Raw genomic sequence first — 26,500 nt, 5'->3', positions numbered from 1 at the left:
TGTTTTAACTTTTTTCCTACTTATATCAAAGCCTCCCTTACTGCTGTTGGGTTTTATTTTCATCATACTCAAACACATGGGTGGGAAATGTGCTTCTCAAATAATTGCAAGCAAACAGGCTGCTAAGGAGTCATGGACAGCTGGCCTTTACATGGCACTGCTTGTTTTGTGAGGTTTTATCCAGCTGTGTTTGGAGTCTCAAGGGGAAACACATTCCAAAGGTCACCCACACGGACTAAAGTGCAGTGACTATCTTAGTTCTAAGCTCTAAAGAATTGTTTAAGTAAAGACTATTTCTTGTGGCAACTGGCAGAAGCCAGACTTTCAATTAATTAGTCTCAAATAAGAATTTAGGGCACAAGTGATTAAAGTGTTTGGGATGTTTTGTGCACACAAACTAATCCTACACTGAAAGGATGCATAAACAATTTTTTATCTAAAACAACTTCATAGGTGAAATCAGGAGGTTCATTTTAGGTTTTCAGACCCAGGAACTGCAAACAGATTTTGTTATTTCCTCTGGTGCCTTACAAACATTTTCAACATTTCTCCAACCTGTAAACCACATATATTCTCAGCCACATACAGATCACCTCCATTAATAAAGAAAATATTTAAAGAATTCATTCTAGCTGATTTTAATGCAATCAGAATCAAAATTCAGCAGCTGGACAATTAGATAGAAATCACATACCTGACCACTTCAGTGTCTTTCTGTGAGCCAGATCTGAAACTCAGTTACTATTTTTTTGCATAAAACAATTGCTATTATAATTTACATTTCAACTCAAAATTCAAATTGACACCGTAATTCCAGAGTCTCACTCCCTATATTTTTTCACTCTTTAAGGTAAAAGGGGAGATACAAAATACAGGCACCATTTTGACCATTTGACTTCAGGGCTCTCATTGTAAGAGAAACTCTTACAAGATGTGCTGTGAAGCCAGAACCTGTCCACATTCCTTGTACTTACAAACATCAACATCTCTTAAGCTGATGTGTTTTTACCAACTCTATCAAGTACAAAGAATATTAAACCAAATCTTCTACAATAAAACCTTGACCACATGGTCTGCCATAATGTTTGAATCTTAGTATCATGCAAGAACCGTAGCTTTTAAATTATTATATTCAAAGATTAACATAGTTTTATTCATGCTTCCAAATCAGCTGTTTTTCAGGCAATTCAGATCAAAGTGTGATATCAACACCATTAATATTTCTGATGGCCATTTTTAGTGCAGATGTGGGCCAAACCAATTTGTTCCATTAAAATATCAAAATTTTGTGAAAGAAAAAAAATACGTAGTTACTTTTCATCCATTCTGCTGCGCATTTTTTTAAGTTTCTGCATAATGCTGCTGGTCTCACTGCTGGAGATGGAGATTGGAGAAGGACTGCGTGTTTCTGCATCAGTTGGAAGTGGGCTAGAACCATTGCTCTGCTTGATGTCATCCTCACTGGGAAGCTCCTGCAATTAAAGGGTTAAAATGAACAAGAAGCATTAAAAGAATATTCCAAAATCCTTTAAAAAACTGTGTTAATTTAGCTTGTAATTGCTAGATTACTGCATGAAATACTGCTTGAGATAAGTCTGTCCACTTGCAGATTTAACTTAATAACCTCATTTTTAGCACACCCTTTCTCTCCATAATTTAACTTTTCCTCTAACTGTATCCAGAACAAAATAACAAAAACAATCAAACAAAAACCACAAACAAACAAGCAAACAACCATAAAGTCCCACAAAGCAACAAACCACCAGAATTCAGTTACCCAAACAGGAAACTAAGCTCTTCTAAAGTATTACTATTAAACTTGTGTCTTCTCAAAATTTTGTAAGGAGGCAGCCAGGTGCCAAAAACCTCATTTTGCTACCTTGTAAAGTAGATGCAAGAAATTTAGCATAATTACACTAACACACACAGCAGGAAGTTTTGGGGTTGGTGCTTACATTTAGTACTTTGGGCCTGAAAAATAATCAAACAAAAATCAAAGCCTGAGAAATCTAAGCATCAAAAAAGTCACATTCCCAAAGTCATTAGTTCAGCTTGAGAATGAACAAACACCATCTATTGTGCATTTAAAACATTTTGTAACTTCTCCAAAGGTGTTTCCTTAAATGATGCTCTAAAGAAATTAAACATAAATTGCTGAGATGAAGGGGTGAGACCATTTCAGGCAGACAAAACTTCCAAGTGATAGGTCCAATCTAGTAGCCTTCCATTCCTATAAACACTGAAGTTGCAAGGCTGAAGAGGGAAGACTGCAGCTTCTGTGCTGAACACTCACCAGTTTATTTTCTCCTGCAGACTTCAGTTTTTCCTGCAGTTTCATTGTAGTCTGACGGATTCGCTCGATTTCCGCCTGCTGTTTAAGGATGAGCTGCCTCTCCTTCCGAGCAGCCTTGTTTGCCTCCTGGAGACGTTTAATTTCTGCCTTTTAGGTATAAAAGATTCAGTGTAAGAACACTGACAGACCTCTCTCAAGAACACACTGAAAGCTGCCACAGTGACCTTGCTATGGGCTCGACATGACTGCAATTACATGAGGAAGGAACTAGGCTGAACTTCAGCAGCAAAGAACTGGAGATCAATTAATACTTCAGAGTCTCAATCATGAGATTACAGATAGAGAAGGACCCTTGAGAAGAACGTGCTGAGTATGACTGAAATGCAAATAAAACTTAGAGGTAAGAAATATTGCTGGTTCTCCATTCCTATATTTACAATGTCTGAAACATTTAATGGGTACATAAGGCTTTCAACAGGACTTTCCTAGAGAGCATCCCTTACCTTTTCCTGCTGTAATCTCAGCAGCAGACCACGCTGCCTCTTTCGAATAGGAGGCATCTTATCATCCTCTCCCTTGTCTCGCAAATGTCTGCAAATAGATTGAAAGGAAGAAGTAGAAATAAAGTAGTAAGATTACTTAACAAATAATAACAAAGTCATATTAAAAAGTACACAACAGGCCTTTTACTATTTAAACTACAATTTAAAAAAATCCAAACTTTACTCTTCCTGCTCTGCAGAAGGGTATATTCCTTAATTCTTGGCATGCTCTGTGATAGAATATTTTGCACCATTTGGTCAGACAGGCACAGTAAAAAGGCCAGTGCTGGTAACAGAAGATTACACAAGAATGGGCAGAAGCTCTGCAGAGGTAGCTCACTCACTATTTGAAAAGCACAAAAGGAAGGACACTTGGCTCACTACCTAATAATCTTTGTAAAATCCACAATAACAAGAAATTGTAAGAAAATGTCTGCTGAACAATGGTATTCTCATGCAGAGAAAATTACTGATTAAATCTGTTGTGTCTGTTGTTTACTAGTATCAGTGGGTAGTTCAAGTGGACTTCAGGACAAAGCCTATCTTAGACTGGAAACAAATCACTAACTACAACATGTATCCAGATCTACAAAATGTGGCCTGAGTTAACTAAAACGACCTCAGATACACATCAAACAAACAAAGGTCAACTTTTTGACAGTTCTGTATCTTCCTGAATTAAGATGTGTAGAATGGCTGGCAGCTACCTTCTCTAACTGACAACAAACATCTGCTCTTCTACTATTTCAGTGAAATTCTTAATCAAACCACATTCAATGTAAATATCAAAACTGAATTTTTATATTTATATACTGGGTCCTGTTCTTTCCAAGTCCCAGTAACAACTGTACAGAATACTGATGTCGGAAGATTAGTTCATTAATACTTAATTAGAGAGCAGTAAGGTGGAAATAAAACCTTGAAAGGTAGAAGGAAATGGTCAGTCAGCAGTTATAGATTTTCAGAGCTCCCTTACTTTTTCTGGTGTTCCAGCCAAGCCAGTTCAGCCTTGGTCTTCTCTTTGAGAGCCTTCTCCCGGAGCCGGAGGAGTGAGGACTGATGAGCTGCTCGCATTTCCTCCTCCTTCATGTACTGTCTGACCATCTCCATGGTAAACTTAGAGAAACTGTCTTGCCCCCCTGAGAAGGGCATGCTTAGCTCCTAAAAGGAAAGACAAAGTTGGCACTAAACCACAGAAATGCCATGGCTTTTTTTCAACTACAGGTCTGTGTGTGTATATATATAGATACACAAAAATAGATGGAGGAAGGGAAGCTGTTTTTTCTCTGAGCTTTGTGCAGACCAGCATTTTTTTCCCTGGGCTGTGTGACAGTTCTGGGAGGTCCCCACTTTGGCTGGAGAGATGAGGCATCCTCTTGTATTTCCCAGCTGTGTGTTAGCATAGTTGGAGGACTTAATCCACCGGGCTTTTAAAACCCACCTCAAAAAGTCACTCCTCCTAAGCCACAAGGTAGAGGCCTGGATGGACTGCTCTGTAAGTCATCACACTTGTTAAACAGTGACATACAGCATGATTCACACATCTCTGTTTTGAGATGCTCAGAGAACCACAGGGAGGAAAAGAAACCTCAACCCTGAAAACACAGCTAAGAAGAGCTCACTTGAAGTTTATCAGCTTAACAATGTCAGATCAGTTAATTTAACTTAAACATGATTGCCTCAACTACCTTGATAGATGACAGAGCTGTTTTGTCTGGGGACACTTCCTCATCAGAATCATCACGACTGCCTCGCTTCTTCTCCAGATTATTTCTGCGATGACTCTCAGAGGGCAGCAAAGACCGAAAAGATTTTTCTTCAATCTCATCCTCTGTCATGGACTCATCAAATTTCAGGGAATACTCTGTTGCAACAGAAGCGGAATCTGAGGGAGAAATCAGGGAAGCAGCTTTCCACTCAATCTGGCACCATGAATGCAATTTTAGTCTGTCTCATCTCACTAATGTTAGGGGGGATCAGAAAGACAGGGAGATAAGTGACATAGAAAAAAGGGTGTTTTGGAAAGAGTGATTTTGAGTTAGGGGACATCTGTTACCCAGCTTCAAGTCACCTAACAGATTTGTGTACACAGATACAAATACAGTCTGGAGTTGCTGAAACATTTCGTGTTGTATCTGCAGCATGTGAGCATCTGGCTAATCCAACATCTCACTGTGCCAGTCAGTTCCCTCTTAAGAGACTACAATTCACCTGGGGCTCAGCTTTCTTCACACACTTTCTCCCATTTATTTCAGAAATTCATTCTGAAACAGCACCACCCTGCCCCCTCACCACCTTCAAACCCATCACACACCAGCAGTATAGCCAACCTTTTTCATCTGGCAGGGACAAAACACTGTCACTGGGCAAGGAATCATCAGCAGCAGTCTGAGCCTGCTCTTCAATACTGCTGGCTGTCTTCTCACGACGGGAAAGCTTTTTCTCATTCTCCTTAGAAGACGGAACTGAAGGGCTCTCCTGGCGGCTGCTGGTACTACTGTGTTACCAAGAGATTATTTTTTTAAAAATACTTTACACATTTCAAAATACTTATATTACATTACTGCTGTACACACCATGATTAACATCACAACAGTAAACAACATGCAGAGGGTTTGGTTTTGGTTTTAAAATGCAGTTTGGCTACTTTAGAATTCCAAGTTTCATCTAACTACTGATTGTTGTTTTTATTCTAGCTTAAAATCCATGTGGTCTGAAAGTATGCACAACCTTTGCCTGGCAGTGAGTAGTGATGATAAACAAATGCAAATAAATATTTTTTCAGATTTTAAAAGAATGAGTAAGTTAGAAATTCTGTTTTAGAAGTTAGGAGAACTACAGAGGACAACATTTTTCCTGTTCAAGGTCAGAGAAGGATACAAGAAACTTCATGGGACCTAACTAGATCAGGTAAGTGAACAGGACACAAAAAGCTTCTTACCTCTGATCATGAACCTTTGATCTTGAAGACTCAGAGTAACTATCAAACATTGGTGAGTATGTCTGTTTTGAGTCACCTGTCTCCTCTTTACCTTGTGATATGGCACCAGACTCACCTTTCCTGGAAATGAGAAGCATTTGGGGTAAATCTGCATTGTCTTAAACACAGGAGTTTTCATGTGCTCTCATCAGTTTACTAGAAGCAGTAACAACTAAAATTTCTGCTAAAAGATTTCTTAAAGCTTAAACTAGGTTAAGTCATCCCACAAAATGCTTAGATCACCTTTTTCTACTCCTTTATGTAGAGTTTCACAGAATCAGTTAATGCCACCTTTGGTGTACACTATTAAGGGCATAAAGATGGACTCCACATTCATCTTAAATGCTCTCTCATTATGACATCTTAACGTTTTTTGCAAGAATACATGAAGTAAAACCTAGGAAATCTTACTTCCTCTTTCCCAAGATGTGAGACATTAAGCCAAACCTGTTTGTATCAGCTCGGGCTCTCAGCTGGTTCATGAACTCTGAATGGTGCTGCCGCTGATGGTCAAACAAGGTGGAGACTGGAGCAGGTGGGGCACTGACAGTGTCTGAGATCTGGGTCCGTGCTAACTCTGTCATCTGAGTACAGCAAAAAACATGGGAATACAGTGAGCTTATCAGCATCAAAATGCTTCTGGAAGAGAAAATAATCATTCTGGCAGGCAATTTAGTGATTTTTAACAACTGTGTAAGACATGGGGTTACAATGGTTTGTAACAACACGTGTCAGTTCTGGTGCTGAAGGGTCATACTGCCCTGTGAATACATATTCCTCCATACTCCTTTCCTTTACCCATAATAAATTGCAATGTACATTTAAAAATATTCCCAGCACATTGTTGACAGGTGTCTCCACTGCTGTATTCTGGTTAAAACAAATGGCTGTTCAGCTGAGTACCTGGAGTCACTTGGGAATGGTGATGGAAAAGCTCCTTTGCTGACCCAGCATCAGTGACTGGGTCATCCCCACCAGCCTCTCCACCAGCTCCTCTTATGCTCAGAATTCAAACTTCAATCAAGACTTGAAGAGATTAAAACCCTACACCAAATGAAAGCTGTCTTCTCTGTTTCTTCTCCATTGTTTCTTAACTGGTTTCTACCCACTTCAGCTCTAAAAACTACAAATGTTTCCTTGTCTTTATCCACGTACCTCCTCAATGACCAATATACCACATCTATTTGAGGTGTCTGAGCTTTTCTGCTCCTTTAACCCATTCCTGTCTACTCAAAAATTATTTAAACTTCATATATTTGGCAGAGCCCAGAACAAGTACATCAGTATTATTCTACAATTCCATTACTCATCATAAAACCAGCCTTGGTGAGCACCACCATGTGCACAGGCTGTGAAGAAACAGTTCTGTTCACACTCATCAGCCTTTTGCACTCCATCCCATAATAATGACCCACAGACACTGTGATTTCTGAACTGTGATGGAGTAAGAACATTTCTTGGTTACTGTGTTTCTTATCCATGTTTGAAGCAGCTGTTACATACTGGGAACAAGAAATATAAAAGCTGATAAACTGATATAAAACCCAGGAAACTAATAAATATTCTGTACAGCACAGGAAGAACAAAGAGAGATTCAAAACAAGGAAACTTCAAACTCTGTACCAAGTCAAGAGCTGAAGATTCTCCCTTCACCTTTTCTTAAAATTTTATTTGTTGTTCTTCTACCTTCAGTAGTAAGCAAAATTGCAATGCTCTGCTTTTCTAATTCAATTTGCACATGAAACAGATATAGGATCAATCCCTGATGGAGAGCAACTCTTACTAACTGAAGATGCTGTGTTCACTGTCATCAATCTACCCTAGAAGAACAAATTTCTTAACAGTTCATTAACTGGAAGATCATAAGAATATGGAACAGGGATTTAAGGCTGCTGATTGACTTCTAAGTAACGGTGCCAGAGTTGCTCCTTTGAAGTCCTATCATTTGTTGTGTTATGAAAGTGAAGAAGTTGTACCAAGAATGACACCAAACAGAAAATAACTTAAAAGGCAAAGAAGTGTTCGCAGTAATACTGCAATTAACACAGCTTTTCTCTTTCCCTAGGGCCTCACCTCACGGAGCTGGCGAGTTGCATCCGTAGAGAGCTGTGCAGGTTCTGCCTGTTTGGCTGCAGCCTTGCACAGGGGCTCCTGTCCAGCCTCCTGCCGAGACTGGACCAGCTGCTGCAGTGACTCTGCATGGACCTATTCAGAAAACAGACACTTCAGCTCTTCAAAATGGTCTGGCTTTAGTAACTACAGATTTATTTCTCAAAACCTGGCAGAAAAAAACTTTTAAATAGGCCCTTGAGAGTTTCTTTTAGCTATATTAAACCCTTTTGGCACTTTCATATTCTCAAATTAAGAATACCTGTAGACATGGATTTGCTTATAATATTTTGCCTCTTACACACTCCATATTTTTGAAGGGCAGCCTTACCTGAGCTGCTTTCTGCCTTGCCTCTTCCAGTTGTCTCTGATTTTCTAAAGCTTCTTGTTCAGCCTTGATTTTCCAAAGAGCCAAGTCCCGTTCATGGCGCTGCTGTTGTGCCTACAGATCAGGAAAACAAGTTTTAACCATGCAAGTTAAATATAAAGACATGATTTGCCTCAGCCACTGGCTGTAACTACCTATTAAAGATCTGGATCTACTCTGCTGTGGGTGGGTGTCTCTTCTGCTGAAACAGTATTTTTAACCTACTGATCCTCTTCCTTTTTAAGGCAATGCACATTCCCCATACTCTTCCACTACAGCGCAGAAAGGAGTTTAGGAGATCAACTAATTCAACAAACTAGAATAAACAATCTTGTCAACATAAGGAAACTTCAAAGAAAAACACTGTTTTTGTGGAATAAAACGAATCATCCAGCCCAAACAAATAAACTGCATGGCATTGGAACTCAACATCAATCCCAGTAAAGAATCATGCTTTTATCTGAGGAACACAACCCAAACAGTGATTCCAGCTAATGATATATCAATGAGACATATTCCAGAGTAGCTACTTCCTTGGGGTCAACTTAAAATAAGAAAGGTAACATCCTAAAAAATGGACATTATCAGACACGCCCCATAATGCCCATTACGATTTCTCTGCACTGCTAACAAACCCTTAACTTGCCCTAACTTGATTTTCTTGCAAACAAACAATGAAAGAAAAAAAAAAAAAAAGAAAGGTTAAGAAAAAAGTATTTTCCTGTTACCTTGAGAATCTGAGCCAAAGAAACACTCTCCTGCTGGGCAAGGGAAATGCCTCGTACTCGCTCCAGATCCGAGAGCTGCCGCACGGACTCCTCGATAGCGCTCAGGTAGTTCAGCTCTGCTGACAAACGGTGCTGCAGCCCCGCGGGGGAGAAACGCATGCACCCTGCAGGAAAAAACACACACTGCTCACCCTCACAGACTTCATTATCCCACACCAAAAACTCAAGAAAAAACACTAGCTGCTCTGGCATCAGCATGGTTTTTACAAATACTCACCGCTTGCTGAGGATGCTCCTGCTGCAGACCTGCTGGTTCCCACGCCCACATCAGCAAAGGCCACATTTGGCTTCAGCCCTGGGGCTGTACCTCCAGAAAAGCCAGCAGGTGACTTGACTCTTTCTGCTGTATTGCCTACAGAATCCAACTGCAGCATTTTTTGGGAGCTGGAAGATGGAGAAGAAGTTGGTGTCTTCTGGGGTCTTCCCTTGTCTGAGAAACTGACAGTGAAACAAAACCAAAAGGAGTTAATAATTTCTCCTAGGCCAGCCATTTGATAAAATAGAGGAATAACCTTGTTCTTCCATTCCTACACACAAACAGATTCATGCAAAGGGCACAGTCTGTTCAGGATATGCCTGTTTGCATATGCTCAGTCTGTCTTCAGGAAATGGCCTCACGAGATTTAGGCTTGTCCCTAAATCCCAGTTCAGAGTTAAGTTTCTAAAGCACCCTATTTTCCCGCAAATATTAAGCCTAGTTAGCACATAGACAAATTTTTTTAAAAAAATTAACACAGTATCTTCATGTTCTACATGACCAGACAAGCAGTTTCAGTACCTCCTGTTAGGTGCCTGGCATGAGAAAGTCAGGAGGCAATCATCTGCACGTGCATTTTAAAGAGTGAACAGTTTTATTATCAGCACATGGATGCAACTGATCGTGAAAAACCACTGCCCTGAGTCTTGATCTCTCTCCTAAAATGCAATGGAGACCAACACTTGACTTGAACAATTTGTAAGATACTATGGTAGCACTTTCTGAAAAAAGACATTTCTTTTTTAAACAGAGAAAATTATACAGGTGCTTCTTAAATTTACTATTTCAATTTTACTAGGCTGAAGAGGACTAACAGAGGCTGTTTAAATCCTTTGGAAAGACATTCTGCATTACTTGGCATATCTTAGGAGGTCAAAGGACCTTTCAAACCCAATCCTGGATATCAGCAATAGTCATCAAGAGAAGCCAATACCTCCAAACTGTTCTAAACCAACACATAATGAGAGACCACTTGAATTATTTGATGCTTTTTAGAAAAAAGTGCAGTGAAAACTGAGTGTTTCATAACCACCTTCATTGGACAATTAGCAGAAAAACTGCCCTTTTAGCTAGCCAAAAAGAGGCTGCAACAGAAAACATACGTTTCTTTCTTTTTTAATACACTCTTTTCCAAGGATGTCTCAAAAGGCATTGACTCACAGAGCTGGATAGGCTTTGTGAGTATTAGCTGAACTCAAGTACAACCAAAACTGTCTGTGTTTCTACTGAAAAAAGAAAGGTGATTGCACAGGTTGAATAAACCCTGACACATTTTTAACAGACCTCTGCTAGAAGAGGGAAACAAAAACTGCATTTTAATGCTTAAGGTATTTAACATGACAGGACATCAGGTTTCATATTTAAAATATGGGGAAAAAATATTTCAGGCATGCACATCCTACTAACATTTGACCATTTCTTTTACTTCCCTTTTGCATATCCAAAGACACAGCCACTAACACTTCCAAGCATCATTATATTTGCATAAAGTCTTATAACATTCCTGTTACCTCATCAGGGAGTGTCCAGACAAGTTTTCCAGTGTGCTGTCTGTATCTGGGTTCTGCTCATGGTCTTTATGAGAAATTCTGGTACTGGGTAAGGATTTCTTAGTCTGTTGGGATCCCCTCTCTAATTCAGACAGTATTTTATCTTCTTCCACAGAGAAGTGGTGAGAACTTCCATTGAAAGAGTCCAACCCTAAGAAACAAAAACAGTATCAAAAGTTTGTTTGGTTTTACATGTGAATACCTTGCCATCAAAAGCCCCAAAACAATGAATTGAGAAGTTTTTCCCTGATTAAAGAAGTCTTTGGGTCACAAGTCTATAGAGCCAACAAGCAAGAAATGTAGAACTGGCAATGAAGTTCTCTTCTGTGTATTTTGTTCACAGCCAAAACTGTCACTCAGCTTTCATTTCAGCACATTATCAGCTTAAATAAGGAAAATACGTATTTGATTATTTACTACTAATAATCAGAATACAGCCTAGCTTTTTGAGGAAAAGGTAAAGAATTTTGAAAAAACAGGAAGAGTGATAATTTAGAATGCCTAATCCTATTTTTGTCATGGTTTCTATTGGCTTAAAGCCTAGCTTTTTTTATCCATTGCTTATATACTACAAGTGCACCAAGCCTCAAGTTTCTTCATGCTTTTGTGACATACAGGTTACCATAGAAACAAATGTATTTATTAATTTGTGCACTGATGAAAACTTACTGTGATCCAAAGACAAAGCATTCAGGCAAATTTGCTGCCACTTCACAAACATGGCCATAACTCAGAAGCCTATTGGCATTTTCTCAATACAGAATCTAAGGATAGTTCCCACACAATATTAAAATTAACTGATTTATTAGAAGGCTGGCTTAGAAAAAGTTAACAACCTCTTGCTTATTTAACTATAAATTACTGTATTTTAAAGTCAGGGCATGATCAGAGTCAAAAAGAATCTAAGAAGGAATCACTGGAGGAGTAAATCGATCCATCATCCTATCAGTATTAGATTACAGTTTCCAGATACGTAGGATTGCAATTTTCCTAACAAGAAAAGCCTTCATAAAAAAGAATACTCTACAGCCAAGTACTGCACTTACGTTCCTTCTTCCCTCTCTTTTTAGAGGAAGCAGATGAGCGGGAAGACGCTGCAGACCGGGGTCCAGATGAGTGCTGAGAACCAAGCTCCACAGAGCGAGGATCAAGGGGAGACTTCCTACTGGGAATTTCTTCCTGAATGCTTGAATTACTGCTGCCAGCAACACTGAAAAGGAGCACATTGATGGTGAGTAAGGACTTCCATGTTACACTGGGGCCAAGAAAACTACCACACTTGGAATTAGAGACAGATGACTAAACTGCACTAATCAGCCCATCCAGAAAAGCTTTTTCTAGGTTTTGAGATTAAAAGCTATGACAGCTAAGACATTGGGAAGTTTGATATGATATTGAACATACTGAAACATGCTTCCAATAATATGAAAGACTAAAAGATGGATAACAACTATCCTCTCCAATTTTAACTCTTAAAAAGCTATTTGACTCCGTATCTGAACAACATAAGAATGACTGCATTTTATCTGCATTTCAGATAATCTCTGGGCATACAGACATATATTTGTTGTTATACAGATATCAACTGCCAGAAATATGAGCAATTTTCAATAAAGGGTTACAAAAGACTTGCAAAAAAGAGATGCCAATGCATCATACACTAAATAATACCAACAGAAGAAAGAAGTTTTAATCAGAAAGATACATTTTTTTGCAGCCAACATTTTCAGTGTGCAAAGTGCCTTTTAACTTCTTCTCTTCTGAAGTATCACTTGTGGCATCCCCCCAAGGTGCCCAAAAGACATAAATATAACTCATTACAAAAAAGGTCTTGGAAAATTCAGGAAGCCATGTAGTAGACATGGAGAGTCTAGGATCTACAGTCTTCAAATTCTGATCTGAACAAAAGCTTTTAAAAATTCATACAGACAGTTTATGTATCTGTTACTAAGTAAGCACTGACAAGTGCTTTCTGAAAGCAATTGCATATTTACTACAAAGTTTTGAAGTACTGAAGGCATTTTCAGACTTACAAATAACTTTTCTATTTTTTCTGAATTACAAGACTACACAACTGAGCATCATTGCAGCCACACAAGTCAGAGAACTAATTTTCACTGCACTACAAAGGATAAGAATCTTGTCTAAAGCGACCTGTCTGGCTAAAGAACAGCAAAAATGAGACAGGGAACAGGAATACTGGACTCTATCTTAACTATGCTGGCTGCTATATTAACTGCAAGATCCTAATAAAGTACTTCATCAATTTGACAAGTACAGTACAGTGCAGCAGAGAAGATATCCAGCATATTATGAAACAAATTTTGTATTGACTATTTTCTCTTGAATTCTCCATTTTTATTTTTTTAGGAAGTCTAACACAGTTACCTGAGATCACGTGAAATCTTTTTGTCTGTTAAAGTGCTGCTTCCCTGTGATGAGACAAAATCATCCTCGTAAGAAGCCACGCTCTCTGGAGGGCTCATGGCAGGGAGCAAAGGGCGCAGAAGAGCAGAGCCTCCATTCAGCCTTTCTTCAAACACTGAAGGGTGGAGAGAGAAGGGAGAGGACAAAAATTATAACAAACACAAACATACATCAAATAGGAATTAAAATGCTCCCAACCATGAGTTACAATGACTACCTTTCAAACACAAAATCATCAGGAGAACAGCAGTACAGCTGTCCCACGGCAGTTTTAACAGAACATAACAAGCACAGTCTTCCTCTTTTTGCAAATTATCAAATTCTTTACTTTATTAACATACTCCAACCAAAACATTCTTGAAGAGCACAGTGCTTTAGAGTCATCTGCAGAAAATTTTATGCAATCATCTTTAAAGAAAATAATACGAAGGCAAAAAGAAAAAAAACACAAGACAAAAATCAACTTCTCAGAAAACACTCCTTCTCAGAATGAGGAGCTCCAGGCCAGAGGCAAAGTACTCATAAAAAGAGGAATAAATTTGTACAAAAAAGGAAAATGAAAGAAAGCCTCCTGCATGAGACAGTTGTAAATCATGTCTTACACAATTCACATTTGATACCTCTGAAAGCACATTCTTTAACTGTGAAGTATGAAGTGCATGGAGCAGTCTGACTGGGAAAACAGCAATTCACAAGAACTTTGATAAATGTTCCTGTTTTTACCTTTTCCGTGAAGTTGGTAATTCTTTGCAAAGATGTTGATGACACTGTGGGGACTTCCCTTTGCCAGTTCCTCCCAGGGCCCCTTGCTGTGTGTGTCACTTGTCTGAGTGAAAAGTGGGGAGTACCTCTCAGCTGCTTTCTGAAACTCCTTTATGGGCTCAAAAGCATTTCTCTCCCGAATGCAAAAATCCTTCTCTTTTAATGTCTCCAACATTTTCAGTGGTAGCTGTTTGTGCTGGCCTCCTTCCTCTTCTGAGAGGTTTTCATCACTCAGGAGAGGCCCTTCGCTGATGGAGTCAATGCTGGACTCGTGAGGAGTAATGGCTTTGCTCAGAGGATATGCCTGGTTCTCATGCCCTGGGGAGTCCGTCTGCCTCTTGGATGAATGTCCCAGGTTTCCTTCATGCCTGTTAGCAGCAGGAGACCTCAATCCAAGGCTCACTACATCAGTAAGAGGTCTGATGGTCTCAGGGAGCTTTTTAAACTCACTAAGGTTGCCTACCCCAGGAAGGTTGTCATCAAAGGCTGTATGAGACATGCAGGCACCCAACATCCTTTGAATTCTGGCTGAAAAAGTATTTTCATTTTCCTCCCTCACAGGAGGACTCACAGCTTTTGCCCACTTTGCCTCATCCTGGTTTTCTTGCATAAATTCTGAGTTCCACATCGTACCATAGTTGATACCAGCGCCAGCCAACCTTTTGGCTTCAGTTTCAATCCTGCTAGAAAGGGAAGCAGCTGTAGCTTTCAAAGCCTCAAGACGATCTAATTTGCTCTTATACTGGCTGGCAGAAAGTTTTACTAAGAGGTTTTCCTGTGCAGCAGATGAATTCAGGTACGACTGAGGCATCAGGGACCCCACAGGGGCAGAATGGCTCATCCTGCCTGCCAACATTGCATCACACTCCTTTGACAGAAGGTCCATCTGCTCCAGACTCCAGTGCTGGGAACAAGGGCCTCCACTTGAGCCCAAGAGAGCTTGTGAGTGGGGGAGCTGGACTCTTGGGCTCAACCTGTCTGGCTGTACCCATGGAGGCTCCATCAAATCGCTCCTGAAATGAAAAGTCAACATTTATGTGGATGACTTGCACAAATACTGATGTCTTAGATTAAAGCATCGTTGCCACAGATTTAATTACAGGACAAAATACTTTCTGGTGAAATCAGAGGGGCAGGGAATGGGACAGCAATCAGACACACAAAGTTATTTAGTAAAAAAACCAACAAACCAAACAACACAGCACTTCCCAAATATGAAATGCCATTGATAGTGTACTCTTTTAGGGTTGCAACAAGCTGAGTTTTTTCAGTGTCACCAATAATTCTTTTCCAAAAACCTCCTGACTCCAAAAGAGAGAATTTTTTTTTTTCCTTATCACCTGCCCTTGTCCAGAATACCTCAAAAGTCCCCCCAAAAAACTTCTTCTCTGATTACTATGAGGGTCTCTGAATACCTTATGCAGTCCTGCGAGTCTCTTCTCTCCTCTACTATGAGCAATTACAATTTTTCTTTATGATGTTACACTAATAATATTTACCATATGGTTTAGCTTCTTATTCTACACACAGTAGTAGATGGCATTCTCAGTGAGATTCCTTGAACTTTTCCAGAAGGGAAACAGGTCTCATTGCACTTATTAAGTCAGAGTATAGATACTGAAGCAAATATACACCTAAGAAGTAGTAATTAATTATGTAGTTAAAAATGAAGACACTTGCACAACAGGGATATTAATGATATCCAAGAAGCTTCAGTGTTTTTAGTTCCTTACATCTTGGTTAGGCACCTTGTCTTGCAGTAAGAAAACTTTGATAATACACTGAACAATTCAAAATTGGGAAAGCTGCCTGAAAACAAATAGGGAAAGGCTAGCTCCAAGCAGAAGCAGAGGTGTTTGGTACTTCATAGAGAGTAACTAATGGCTGAATCCAAGACAATAGATTAAACAGCAACACTGAGCAAATCAAGTAAAAAAAAAACAAATCAACAGATACATTCATAGGATCAGCTTCTCTTGCCCAATGGCAGAGGAAATAAGAGTGTCTCAATATGAAATACACATCCCACTGATGTCAACAAAACATTACCAGCAACCACCATTCACTCATTTACATTTATTGACACACTTGCAAACCAGCCGTAGCCAAAATCTGAGAAAAGAGCCAAGGCTATTTTCAGCTCTCAGAGATGAAAACAGGAGCACCTTCCTCTCTCTCCCAAGGCCCCATGTGCTCACCTCAGTAGTGGCAGCTGTGGTTCCGAAAGGGACATGTCACTGCTGGAAGATGCACTCGGAGGACGCTCTTGAGCCTTGTTTTCTTTGTCAGATTCCCCAGATGGTTGATAACCAGGTCTGGGCTAGAGATGAAGACAACCAGAAAAATGCATTTTCAAAAGTGTGTCAGAGTTTAGGAGCTCTTGCCTCATTACAATTGAAAAGGCTAATATCCAGAATTCAGCTTCTCCTTAAAATAGACAGATGATTTTCAGTCAACTTTCTAGTAGGTCTTGCTAGGCCAAAAAGCAGCCACTAGCAAAGAGGCTGCAAGTTGAAATCACTGTGTTTAAGCAAAGCTACACATTTCTCTATTTTTTCTTAACCAATAACCACCAGAGCAGCACAAGTTACAACCTCCCTAAATGTATGATCTCCTATTCCTGCAAACAACTGCAAGACATTGAGTTAGTGAATCAGCTGTACCTGTGTTTCCTGCACCGTAGGCAGCTGAGGTGGCTCTTCTAAAAGTGTTTGTTCCAGCAAGAGTTTGGAATAGGTTTCCTGTAACCGTTTGGCTGCTGAAGGCTCAGGGGGAGGCACATTCTTCACTTTAGTAACAGCCTCCTTCTGCTTTCTGTAGAGCTCTTGGAGCCTTTTGTTCTTCTGTTCTGTTGCCTCCTTTTGTGCTTTCTTCTCTTCGTTCTGCTTCTTCTTCCTCTCCTCCTGCTGCCTGATGATGTACTGACGAACCTCATCACTGTCATAGTGGCGTTTCTTAGAGATCACCTGAGGCTCCTCACTGGCTGCTACCTTGTCCGGTTTCCTTTTGGTTGGACTGTGGCTCCTCAGATTTTGAGCAGGCAAAACAGATTTTTGATTCTGCTTTTCTACATCTGTCTCTTGCTTTGTACTCATGGAATCCAATTGCAGGTCATCAAGAATTCCACGTATCTCCATGGGCAGGAAATCCTTGTTTACAGAGGCATGATCTTCTTGGTTATCACCTGGAAAAGCAGCTTCCAGTTTTCTCAGATTGGTCTCAGACCGTACTTTACTTCTTGACCTTTCGGAACTTCTTGAAGAGCTTTTACGGGTAACATCCAATCTAGAATCAGAACCTGTCCTTCCAATGCAGCCTGCTAAAGAATGAGATGCCAAATATGTCAGGTAACAATCAAATTTGGGAAACAGCTGCAAAAAGGAGGATGAGGGAGGAGGGCAGAACTCGCTGTAAACAGCTCTTGGCTTCACTCAGTGTCACAGTCTGAATGTGGCAGCCTTTGCTCAGACTGAGCCCACACCCCTTCTACTTTTACCAGCTTCACCACCTCACAGGCATAGGAAGCAGAGCAGCTCCCAGCATGCCTTATTGTCCTGTCTGAGATTCTGGATAAATTCTGAAAAAGGCTGGTGGAAGAATCAATGAATATTTATGATGCATATGGATGGATGACATTATACTGATGTGGAAGAACCACAATTCCTGTCAAACTGGGATGCTCAATCACAGTTTATGGACTATATACAGCACACCTGGAAAATTAATCTGGCCTGTGGACCACTGCTAGCCATTCCTTTCCCCATTGGCTTCAAGAGGCAAAGACAGATTGCAGGTGCTCCATTTTTTGGTTGCAACCTATACCTCGTCTTTTCCAGATACCCCAAGCACCCATGCAGCATGTACTACCCCTCAAATCCCATGTGCAGGGATGGTGACACCAAAAAAAAGTCCATAATGCACGCAGGAACAGAGGTTATGCACATCAGCCATGGCTGTGAGTGAAATTTCCCCCCACCCCCCTCAAATTCCAGGTTAAAAATAGGAGTAATTTTGATAAGAAACTTCTATCTCAGAACATTCTATCTCTGAAGTCTGCTCTGGTCTGCAGACATGCAGTGTTATATAATAAAGTAAAACGAAGTAAGTCCAGTGATAAAAGAACAGCTCACCAGACTTGGCAGCTCTCTCTCGGCCTGTTCTGTCACTGGATACAGCTCTTCTGTCCTGTTCTATTCTGGGAGCTGGACCTAAGATCTTTTTTACCAGCTTTTGTCCCTCCCGCCAGGAGGATGCACTTATCACATAGTTTCCACCTGCAAAATAAAGAATAAATAAAAGTCAAGCTCTAAAGGATTTGCCATGATATCAGGAAGAAGTATTCACTGCAGCCATTCATCATTTCTGTACCATTTAATTCTGAATTAGTGGTACAGCTCCAGTTACACAAACAGTCAGGACACTGATTTGGGTGTAACACCCAAAACACCCTGCAGCATATTAAAGCCCTGTAAAAACCGATTTAAAAAAGAAGAATGGATTATGCAGGTCTAAAATACACAAAAAAGCCTTATTAGGGACAGGGGTAATATTTCTAGAGCTGTTCACCACCACTCAAATATGGAAAATAATAAAAAGATAAAAGCAACTAAATTGTTGTAATAAGAGGAAAAAAAATAAAGGTGAGATATAAAAACCCCTTAACTTTCCTACCAAAATAATATTTGCTAATACTCTAGGAAAAAAACCCCAAAATTACTTTAAAGGTTTTTACAGGTTATTAATTGTTGAGACACATGTCTTGTGAGGAGGTTAAAAAATATCAAGCAGCAGATGTTTTACACCAATGCTAACTCACTGTCTCTTAGCAGGGACTTCTGTTCCAGCACCGAAAACAGTTAAGAATAAATCCTATTAGTTTACACTCAATTCAAGGACAGAATACCTTGCAGGTGACAGAAATATAAAATGTTCTAGGATTATTTTATCATCCTATTATCATATAATCAAATGATAACAATTGGTTATGGTGCCATCTTTAACCAATATTGGGTAGATTAAATGACAGGTTTATTCAAATCACCTTTCAACACACTAACTTCCAATATTACTAATATTTTTTTTTTAAATAATAAAAGCACTTTGGAGAAAAACACAGTATAAAAAAGAAAATTTAATTAGACTAATTCAGATAATTAATGATCTGTAAATTAATCAGACCTTTCAGGGGTACTTAATTGCTAGAAAAGTACCTAACTTGAATATACAATTTGCAGTTGATTTTTAACAATTCCACTTCAGGCTCTACCTCCAAGCACTCTGCCTAAAGAGACCCAGCCACTGCAGCATGAGATCACCACAGCCAAATAAAAAAGGCACTGTACTGGGCCCAACAGCACTTTGAAAACAGGATACCAACAATGTCAAGTGAAATCCAGCACAGCAGAATAATTGTTTTGGCAATCCCAGTCCTCAGTTTCCAGCCCCCTTTCTTATTGTTATTTTAACCAGAAGTCTGCAGCCCACTACTCAACCCTTTGTTAGCAGAACTCCTTGCCTGCACTGTAAATTACCCAAGTATTTTATAAAAAGAGTTGTCACTCGAAACATGCCACTACAAGCCTCTCTGAAACAGAGGCATCAGCCAAAGGGGTTCTCCTGCAGAACTCACTGTTCTCAATTAGTTCTGTGTGTGTTTAAAGAGCCAGTGTAAAGTGTCATCTTCCATTTCAAGTCAGCTGTTTAACTAAAACACGCCAATGGGGCAGAACATGAGCCATGGCTATTAATAGCCGTGGTCATGGTAAGCAGTTTCTTACTGCAGTGACTGGAGGAGGACGGCTAAGAGCTGGTTCTTGTCTCCCAGGGATTTCAGGCCATCATTTTCTGCACATTTTATACATTGCAACAGGAGGTGGATTTGTATATAATGGAAGGGCTGGAGCTTGGAGCTTTTGACTCCCTTGAAGGCAGAGAGGACCTCCTTGCAAGGGAAAAAGCAGAGGAGTGGGCACTGATCTCCTCTCCACGGTAACCAGTTACAAGACCTGAGGGAATGGCCTGAAGTTGTGTCAGGGGAGGGTTAGGTTGGATATTAGGAAAACATTCCTCATTCAGAGGGTGTTTGGGCACTGGTCAGGTTCCCCAGGGAACTGGACACAATCCCAAGACTGATGGAGCTCAAGAAACGTTTCGACAACACTCAGGCACAGGGTGGGATTGCTGGGGCTGCCCTGTGCACTGAGCTCCTCGCTCACTGGGAACTGTCATAAATATATAAAGACAGCTGAGTGTGATTCCTTAAGTAGGGATTGAGCAGCATAGGAGGGAGCAAATCCATGCTTATCACTTGAAGTATTAGTATTCCTTACCACAAAATATTCACAAGCAGGATTTAGAGCATGCAGAAGCACATATTCACTCTCTAAAAGTCCTTTGTAATAATTTTTAAAGCTGCTTTTTCTTTTCTTCAAAATGTTTACAGATTATGGGTCACTGTACATAAGGAGAAATGTAAAACCTTAGGAGGGGCTCAAAAGGTGCCTAAACTTACACATATTTAAAGAAAAGAAATTGCTCTATGTGTGATTGCAGCCATAGCTACTCATTTTGTATGAAAACTAAAAGAAAATATGAAGAGTATCTCGAAATCTTCCTAATTCTTTTGCTGCCAATGTCAAAGATTCACACTTCTGGAAAACTAAGAAGCACTGACAGAATTCCACACATCTTTAATTTTATTTTCTTCTATAAGGCACTGCTCTAGAGTAACCTGCTTGCATCATCTTCTCTAAATAATTAAATTGTATTTAATAATCAGTGGAACTGTCAGACAACAGTGGGTATAAAAAGTTCTCAGTTGGTAAAAGAAATAAACATTTCTTTAAAAATACCAAGATTTGGAAGACTAATCAGGGAATGTGTGTTTACATTCTTTCACCAACTGAAAAAGTCAGGAGTGGGTTAAGCCAGAACTGAAGGTGCAGAATTGCAACAAATTGAAATGTGAAAGAACAATAACCAGAGAAGAACCAGGAGCATCCTGTCCTCTGCCTCCCCACTGAGAAATCATCCCACAGAACACCTTTGACTGCAGCCCCTCCTCACCTGATGGGAGACCAGCTCGGCAAGTCTCACTGGCACTGACTTTAATATGATGTCTCTGCATTGCTGACTGAGCCATGGGTCAGGCTCTAACCAGCTTCAAACAGAAACAGGATCCAGAGCAGAGCTACTGCTTCTTTTTGTGTACATTACCCTGACAGATACCTAAGGATATCTCTCTCCCCACAAGAAACTCACACTCTGCAGCAGTTTCCTCAAGGTGCATACAGCAAGTGAAAAGGCAAAAAATTAAAGTAAACCCCCAAAAAAGTGCACACAGCCACCAACCAACAACAAAACTATACATAAACCCCAATGCAGCACAGAGTACAAACTCACTACAACAGCATGGCTGCACATCTAAGAAGGCTTTTAAAGCAATATGCTTTAGTTTTTCTTTCTGGAGACAAAACTCATCTCTGAAGGACAGGCAACAATCCTCCCTCTAGAGCAGAAATAGTCACCTTGTTTGGACTCTGGACTTGACAATCGTGTCAGTTTTTGCACTTTCCGCACTGGTCTGGTTGCTTTCTTCTCTTTGTTTCTCTCACTAGATTTTCCTTTCACTGTTGAATCCTCTAAAAACAAACAAAAGCTGTTTAGTGATATCCCACAGGGGAGAACAGGGAATAACAAGCTTGCTTCAACATCTGAAAAACCAGAACTCAGGGAAGCACAATAGAATTCACTGACTTTCCCAGATTATATATCCAGATAAATGGCTTCCAGTCCAGTACTTTAAAATCCTCACAGCACAGGAATTTTGAATCAAGGTCTGTTTACCTATGCACTGGAAGGCAGTGAAGCCACAGCAAGGCCATAACAGTTCTTTATAAAATTCATTTTCAATTCTAAAAGAACTGTTGGCAGTTTAACATGAACAACTGCTGGTTCTCTTCTGCTACAGATACTACATTTAGTGCTCTAATGTTCCACAAAGACATGTGGTTCATGAACACACGGGCTGCTGCTTCCACATTCATGCATGGCAGCACATTCAGCACATGAGGAACTCTGGCCACTGCTACCACTGTTTTCTGGTTCCTTTTCTCTAAAGAATGGGATTAGACAACCTAAAACAATCAAGATGAAACCCCCTCTATTGACAGATCTGAAGCTTTATTTATATGCCAGTGCACACATTTAAAGCTTCTAATTTAATGTTAAATTAATCCACTCTCTGATGGATGTCCATAGGAAACATCAGAGGCAGAACAAGAGGTTATATTTCAAATATGTAGGAATGGAAGTTTAGGAATCCTTCTCACCTTTAGCACCCTTTCCCTACAAATTTTCTAGCTGCCTTTAAAGCTGACAACAAGAGCAGGTAAAACAATCAATGCACTGAGTACCAGAGGCCTCAGTGACTGCATTTGCATAAAGTTAATTTCCTCCTCACCTGTTTTAGCAGCAAACAGCCTTTTCCTGACTCCAGAAAAGCACAGGCTGCTTCCCACCCTGCTCCTATTACAGCAATTTTGTCCTAGTATAGCCTGAACATCTTTGAGACAAAATTACTGGAAGCTTGGGGTCCATACAATGTTGTTCAGCCTAACTGCTATACAAAGATGAAGATATCCTGTATGGTCTATGCTAACACATAAAAATCTTTTTGTTGTAAAGAACAGTGCTGCTGTAGGTAGCAGAGATCTAACAGATTATTTCAGCACTAGAGAGCAAAGAACAGTTCTGATACAACTGACTGTACACACCCAAAACACCACATGCTGTAAATTTAATACAGAAGTAACACATGGATAGATAATCTGACAACCTAAAAATACATTTACAGTATATATTATGTGCAGCACCAGCATTTGTTTACTAGCAATCAGCTATTCAGTATAATCTTTTCAGCTCAGAAAGGAGACACATTCCACAACAGCTGTTCTGCACACGGCATCAGAACAGGAGTGTGGCTCAACACACACAGCTCCTTCCATTTGTAGGCACTGGACACATGATCCAAATGCCTTTTAATTGGATCTCTTCAACGAAGCTTTTAAAAAAAAATTAATTTCTATAAACAGCTTGTTATGCTTGCCAAAGCTAAAAAAATAAATGCTAGTGTAGATTAAAATCTGTGGAAATTTGGCATTAATTTCACAGACTGATCTGAACAGTGTACTTGCAAAATTATTTTACTGAAAAGGAGCATCTCTCTGAACTATTTTTTAATGAGTGATTCCATAAAAAGCCCTCAGTAACTTACTGAGTTTTACAAGGAAAAAACACAAATTGGTTTATTAGGACACAGATATCTACAAATTTAAATCTCAATGCATTTTCCCTTTTGCTTAAATGTTTTGAGCAAAGAGAAAAGTTATTCTTAATAAGTAAGCTCTTATGCTGCAAAACTAGAGGTTCTCTTGGGATTTTATTTTCCATTCCCTTCCCTTTTATTCACCTGATCTCTTCCCCCTCCCCCAACTCAGTCAGTCAGAGGCAATTCAAGCTTACAGCACTCCACCACAGTCAGCCTAGCAAATAAGAAAAGCACACTTGGGCATCCTACTTCAGCTCACCCAGAGAAAAGAGCTGCCAGTGGTACTGCAGCTTTTCAGAGTGAAAGATGAATAAAGATTGTGTCTTGGAGCAGTACATTTGAAAACAGAAATCAGAAGTGGGTTTTGTCCTTTTAACCAGGAAATAGTACTCATTCATGCAAACATGTATAAAAAAGAAACAAAATTAAACAAAAGTTATTCTAATGGAGACTTTTCTTTTTTCCTGTTTCAAAGAAATGCCATTACTTGATTCTTTTCAGTACTGGTTTTCTATTAAAAGTATTTGAATGAGAGAATGGGGAGAAGGACTTATTTTGTTGTTGTTTTCGTGTTCAGTAAGTTATTCCTCCTGCAGAGAGACATACAATATATTTAACACTCATTGCTTCAATGTTTTGTTTCCATGACTTTGTAGACTTGTACAAAATATATTTCTCTGCCTCTTGGAGAAGATTGTGTAGCTTAATGAATTCTGCTTGAGGCTCACCTTTTAACTGGAGTGCAATATCCCTGTAAAGCTCCCGACTAATACGAAACTCGTCCGCATGCCAGATCTTTCCATCTGGAGTGCGAATTCTTGTTTCAGCAGGATTGAAACCTGAAAGGAAACAATTCAAGAGTTTAAAATAACTCCATAAAATGTAAATACAGTTTTGTCAGAGTGGAAGGGATGGGAAACTGCTAAGTAAAAAAGGAACTACGTGCATTTCTATTGCTAAATTAGAAGAAAGCGATAGACCAGTCTGCCACTTGCTCACAGTTGAAAAACAGCAGACTGGGTGAGGAAAAGACTATTAAAAATGTGAAAGGCTTTTTCAATCAATACAATGTTAGTAAGCCCTGAGACCATAAAAAAAATACTGCAATCAACCCAAACACCAATACAGTGAGCTTCTTTTTAAAGTAATTCTAAGAAACAGGAAAAATTTCAAAGGAACTCGCACTTCTGTAAATTAGCAAGAATTTCCTTCTACTTGTGGTCTGTGATCAAACTATATTATTCACCCCCATATAGCCCAAAACCGAGCTACAAGCCAGGTCCATGCTTTGAAAGCTGCTCAGTGGATTGAGCTCTACTCCCTCACCCCATAAAGCCAGCAGGAAGGGGACCTGCACCTCCATACCTCTGTATGATGGAGCAATAGGCACAGCTGTCACCTTCCTGACCTTGGGAGTCACCGTGTTCTCCACGTTAGTTACCACGACAGGCTGCTCAGCATATCCCAAGTGCTGCCCTCTGCCACTGAGCTCCTCAGAATGCTCCCACTGCTTTCGGATCCTCTCCTTCAGCTTCTCCAACTTGGCGTCGTGCTGCCGCTGTTTCAGGATTTCCAGCCTGTGAGCGCTGCAAATACTCATGGCAGAAGGGGACGACACTTTCAGTTCACTGTCTTGGGATGTGTTACTCTGAGAAGCTCTAGTGCTACTCTCATCTCCCCTGGAGCTACTGTTTTTCTCTTCTTCCAGTCTTGGAGGTGCTGCAACCCTAAGAAATGCCCCGTTACTCTGCAAGGCATCGATGGTTGGTCTGTCATTCAGGTACCTCACGACGGTCTCGTCTGCAGCACCAGGGAAGGGACTGGAAAAGCCTCTGCTGTGCCCATCCCGCTCATCCCGCTCGTGTGCCAGACAGGCTGGGAGTTCACTCTTCCCTTCTGCTTCACTCAGCTCCAAACCAGACAGCAGTTGCTTGGCCTCAAGCTGGCTAGAACTGTGATAAGACAGAGAACTATATATATCCCTGATATAACAGAAGGGGAAAAAAATTCACCGTCAGAAACACAAATGTAGGACCTTCAAACTCAGCAATCAGCACATTCATCAATTAAATGAATGATGTTCTCTACCTTGGCTCCGCTTTAAAGGCAAGTTCTTTTAAAGTCTGACCACCTCACATTTAATAGTGCAAGTCTGATGAAACAGAAATAGACCTCTGTTCAAAATTTCATTTGTTGCACTCTTTGTCTGAAAAGAACTATATATAACATTTAGACTAGAAAATCAGCAAGCAGTAATGTCACCCTTCAATTTAAATGGGAAAAGCCTTAAATAACAAATATTGAACTTTAGAGAAGCACAACTAGTACATGAGCTACTCAGTTAACAAAATTGACAACAAATCCATCTCACATGGGACAAGGAGGACCACCTCACAGCTGACTCAAGTAGTGGAAAAAGAGACCAAAATTTACATGTCAGGATAATAATCATGTTCTGTGCCACCTTTGTTCCATGAGAAGCTGCTCTTGTATGAGTTTCCCACACCCACAAAAATGGAATGTATCTTTAGTACTAGCTCTAGTACTACTCTTGTTCCACACTGTTTTCATAACACATTTGGAAACATAGTTGAAAAACTAGTGAAAGAAAGCTGGAAAAGCATAAGGAAACAGTCTTTTTGGTTCTTATTACTGAAACTAAATACCTATCAAACCCATCAGGTCACTAATGCCACAGTCATACCACTTGATGACCCAGCTCCATTTCAAAACAGTTGAACTTTAAACTCATATTCACTGAATAAAATATAAATTTGTAATATTTACTAAAAAGTCCAACACCACATGCTGTCATGTGGGTGGGTGATGGAAGGAAGCAAACCAATTTTTGAGGAGTTGTCAAAAACACCACTATTAGCTTAAATCTAATCATAGCATGTTTTTCTTCAACAGGCAGCTGTCCCAGCACTGACCTGTACGAAGCCAATGGTTCACGGAATTCCACACGACTGCATTTTTTCACATTGCTTTCCAGAGTGGTTGCTCGAAGAGGGCTGCGTGAGGATTTCTCCTTGCTAGATTTATTTTGGCTGGAGGACCGGGAACCTGAAGCAGAAAACAAAGAATCCTCTATGTAT

The 26,500-nt window shown here is 40.0% G+C and overlaps 1 protein-coding gene across 6 annotated transcripts in view; it reads right to left on the bottom strand.

The window, feature by feature from the left end:
• Positions 1-26,500, bottom strand: part of CEP350 (centrosomal protein 350) — a 69,666-nt gene that overhangs the window by 29,140 nt on the left and 14,026 nt on the right. For 3 of the 6 annotated variants that reach the window (XM_058843019.1, XM_058843025.1, XM_058843020.1), the window contains exons 5-27: positions 26,336-26,468; positions 24,768-25,384; positions 24,131-24,241; positions 21,601-21,714; positions 18,205-18,348; positions 16,738-17,393; positions 16,273-16,394; positions 14,036-15,087; positions 13,274-13,427; positions 11,932-12,095; positions 10,847-11,036; positions 9,297-9,517; positions 9,020-9,183; positions 8,256-8,366; positions 7,889-8,020; positions 6,263-6,399; positions 5,777-5,896; positions 5,166-5,332; positions 4,524-4,720; positions 3,812-3,996; positions 2,797-2,884; positions 2,294-2,440; positions 1,315-1,472 (exon numbers count right to left, since the gene is read on the bottom strand). In XM_058843019.1, the coding sequence (XP_058699002.1) occupies positions 1,315-1,472; positions 2,294-2,440; positions 2,797-2,884; positions 3,812-3,996; positions 4,524-4,720; positions 5,166-5,332; positions 5,777-5,896; positions 6,263-6,399; positions 7,889-8,020; positions 8,256-8,366; positions 9,020-9,183; positions 9,297-9,517; positions 10,847-11,036; positions 11,932-12,095; positions 13,274-13,427; positions 14,036-15,087; positions 16,273-16,394; positions 16,738-17,393; positions 18,205-18,348; positions 21,601-21,714; positions 24,131-24,241; positions 24,768-25,384; positions 26,336-26,468 (5,284 nt within the window). The remainder of the gene's footprint in view (positions 1-1,314; positions 1,473-2,293; positions 2,441-2,796; positions 2,885-3,811; positions 3,997-4,523; positions 4,721-5,165; positions 5,333-5,776; positions 5,897-6,262; positions 6,400-7,888; positions 8,021-8,255; positions 8,367-9,019; positions 9,184-9,296; positions 9,518-10,846; positions 11,037-11,931; positions 12,096-13,273; positions 13,428-14,035; positions 15,088-16,272; positions 16,395-16,737; positions 17,394-18,204; positions 18,349-21,600; positions 21,715-24,130; positions 24,242-24,767; positions 25,385-26,335; positions 26,469-26,500) is intronic. The other 3 variants (XM_058843021.1, XM_058843023.1, XM_058843024.1) reach the window with 3 other exon arrangements.

The sequence above is a fragment of the Poecile atricapillus genome, chromosome 7 (genome assembly GCF_030490865.1).
Source record: "Poecile atricapillus isolate bPoeAtr1 chromosome 7, bPoeAtr1.hap1, whole genome shotgun sequence".
NCBI lineage: Eukaryota > Metazoa > Chordata > Aves > Passeriformes > Paridae > Poecile > Poecile atricapillus.
Note: the sequence above shows the minus strand (reverse complement) of the source record. Positions and strands in the feature narration are given on the sequence as shown.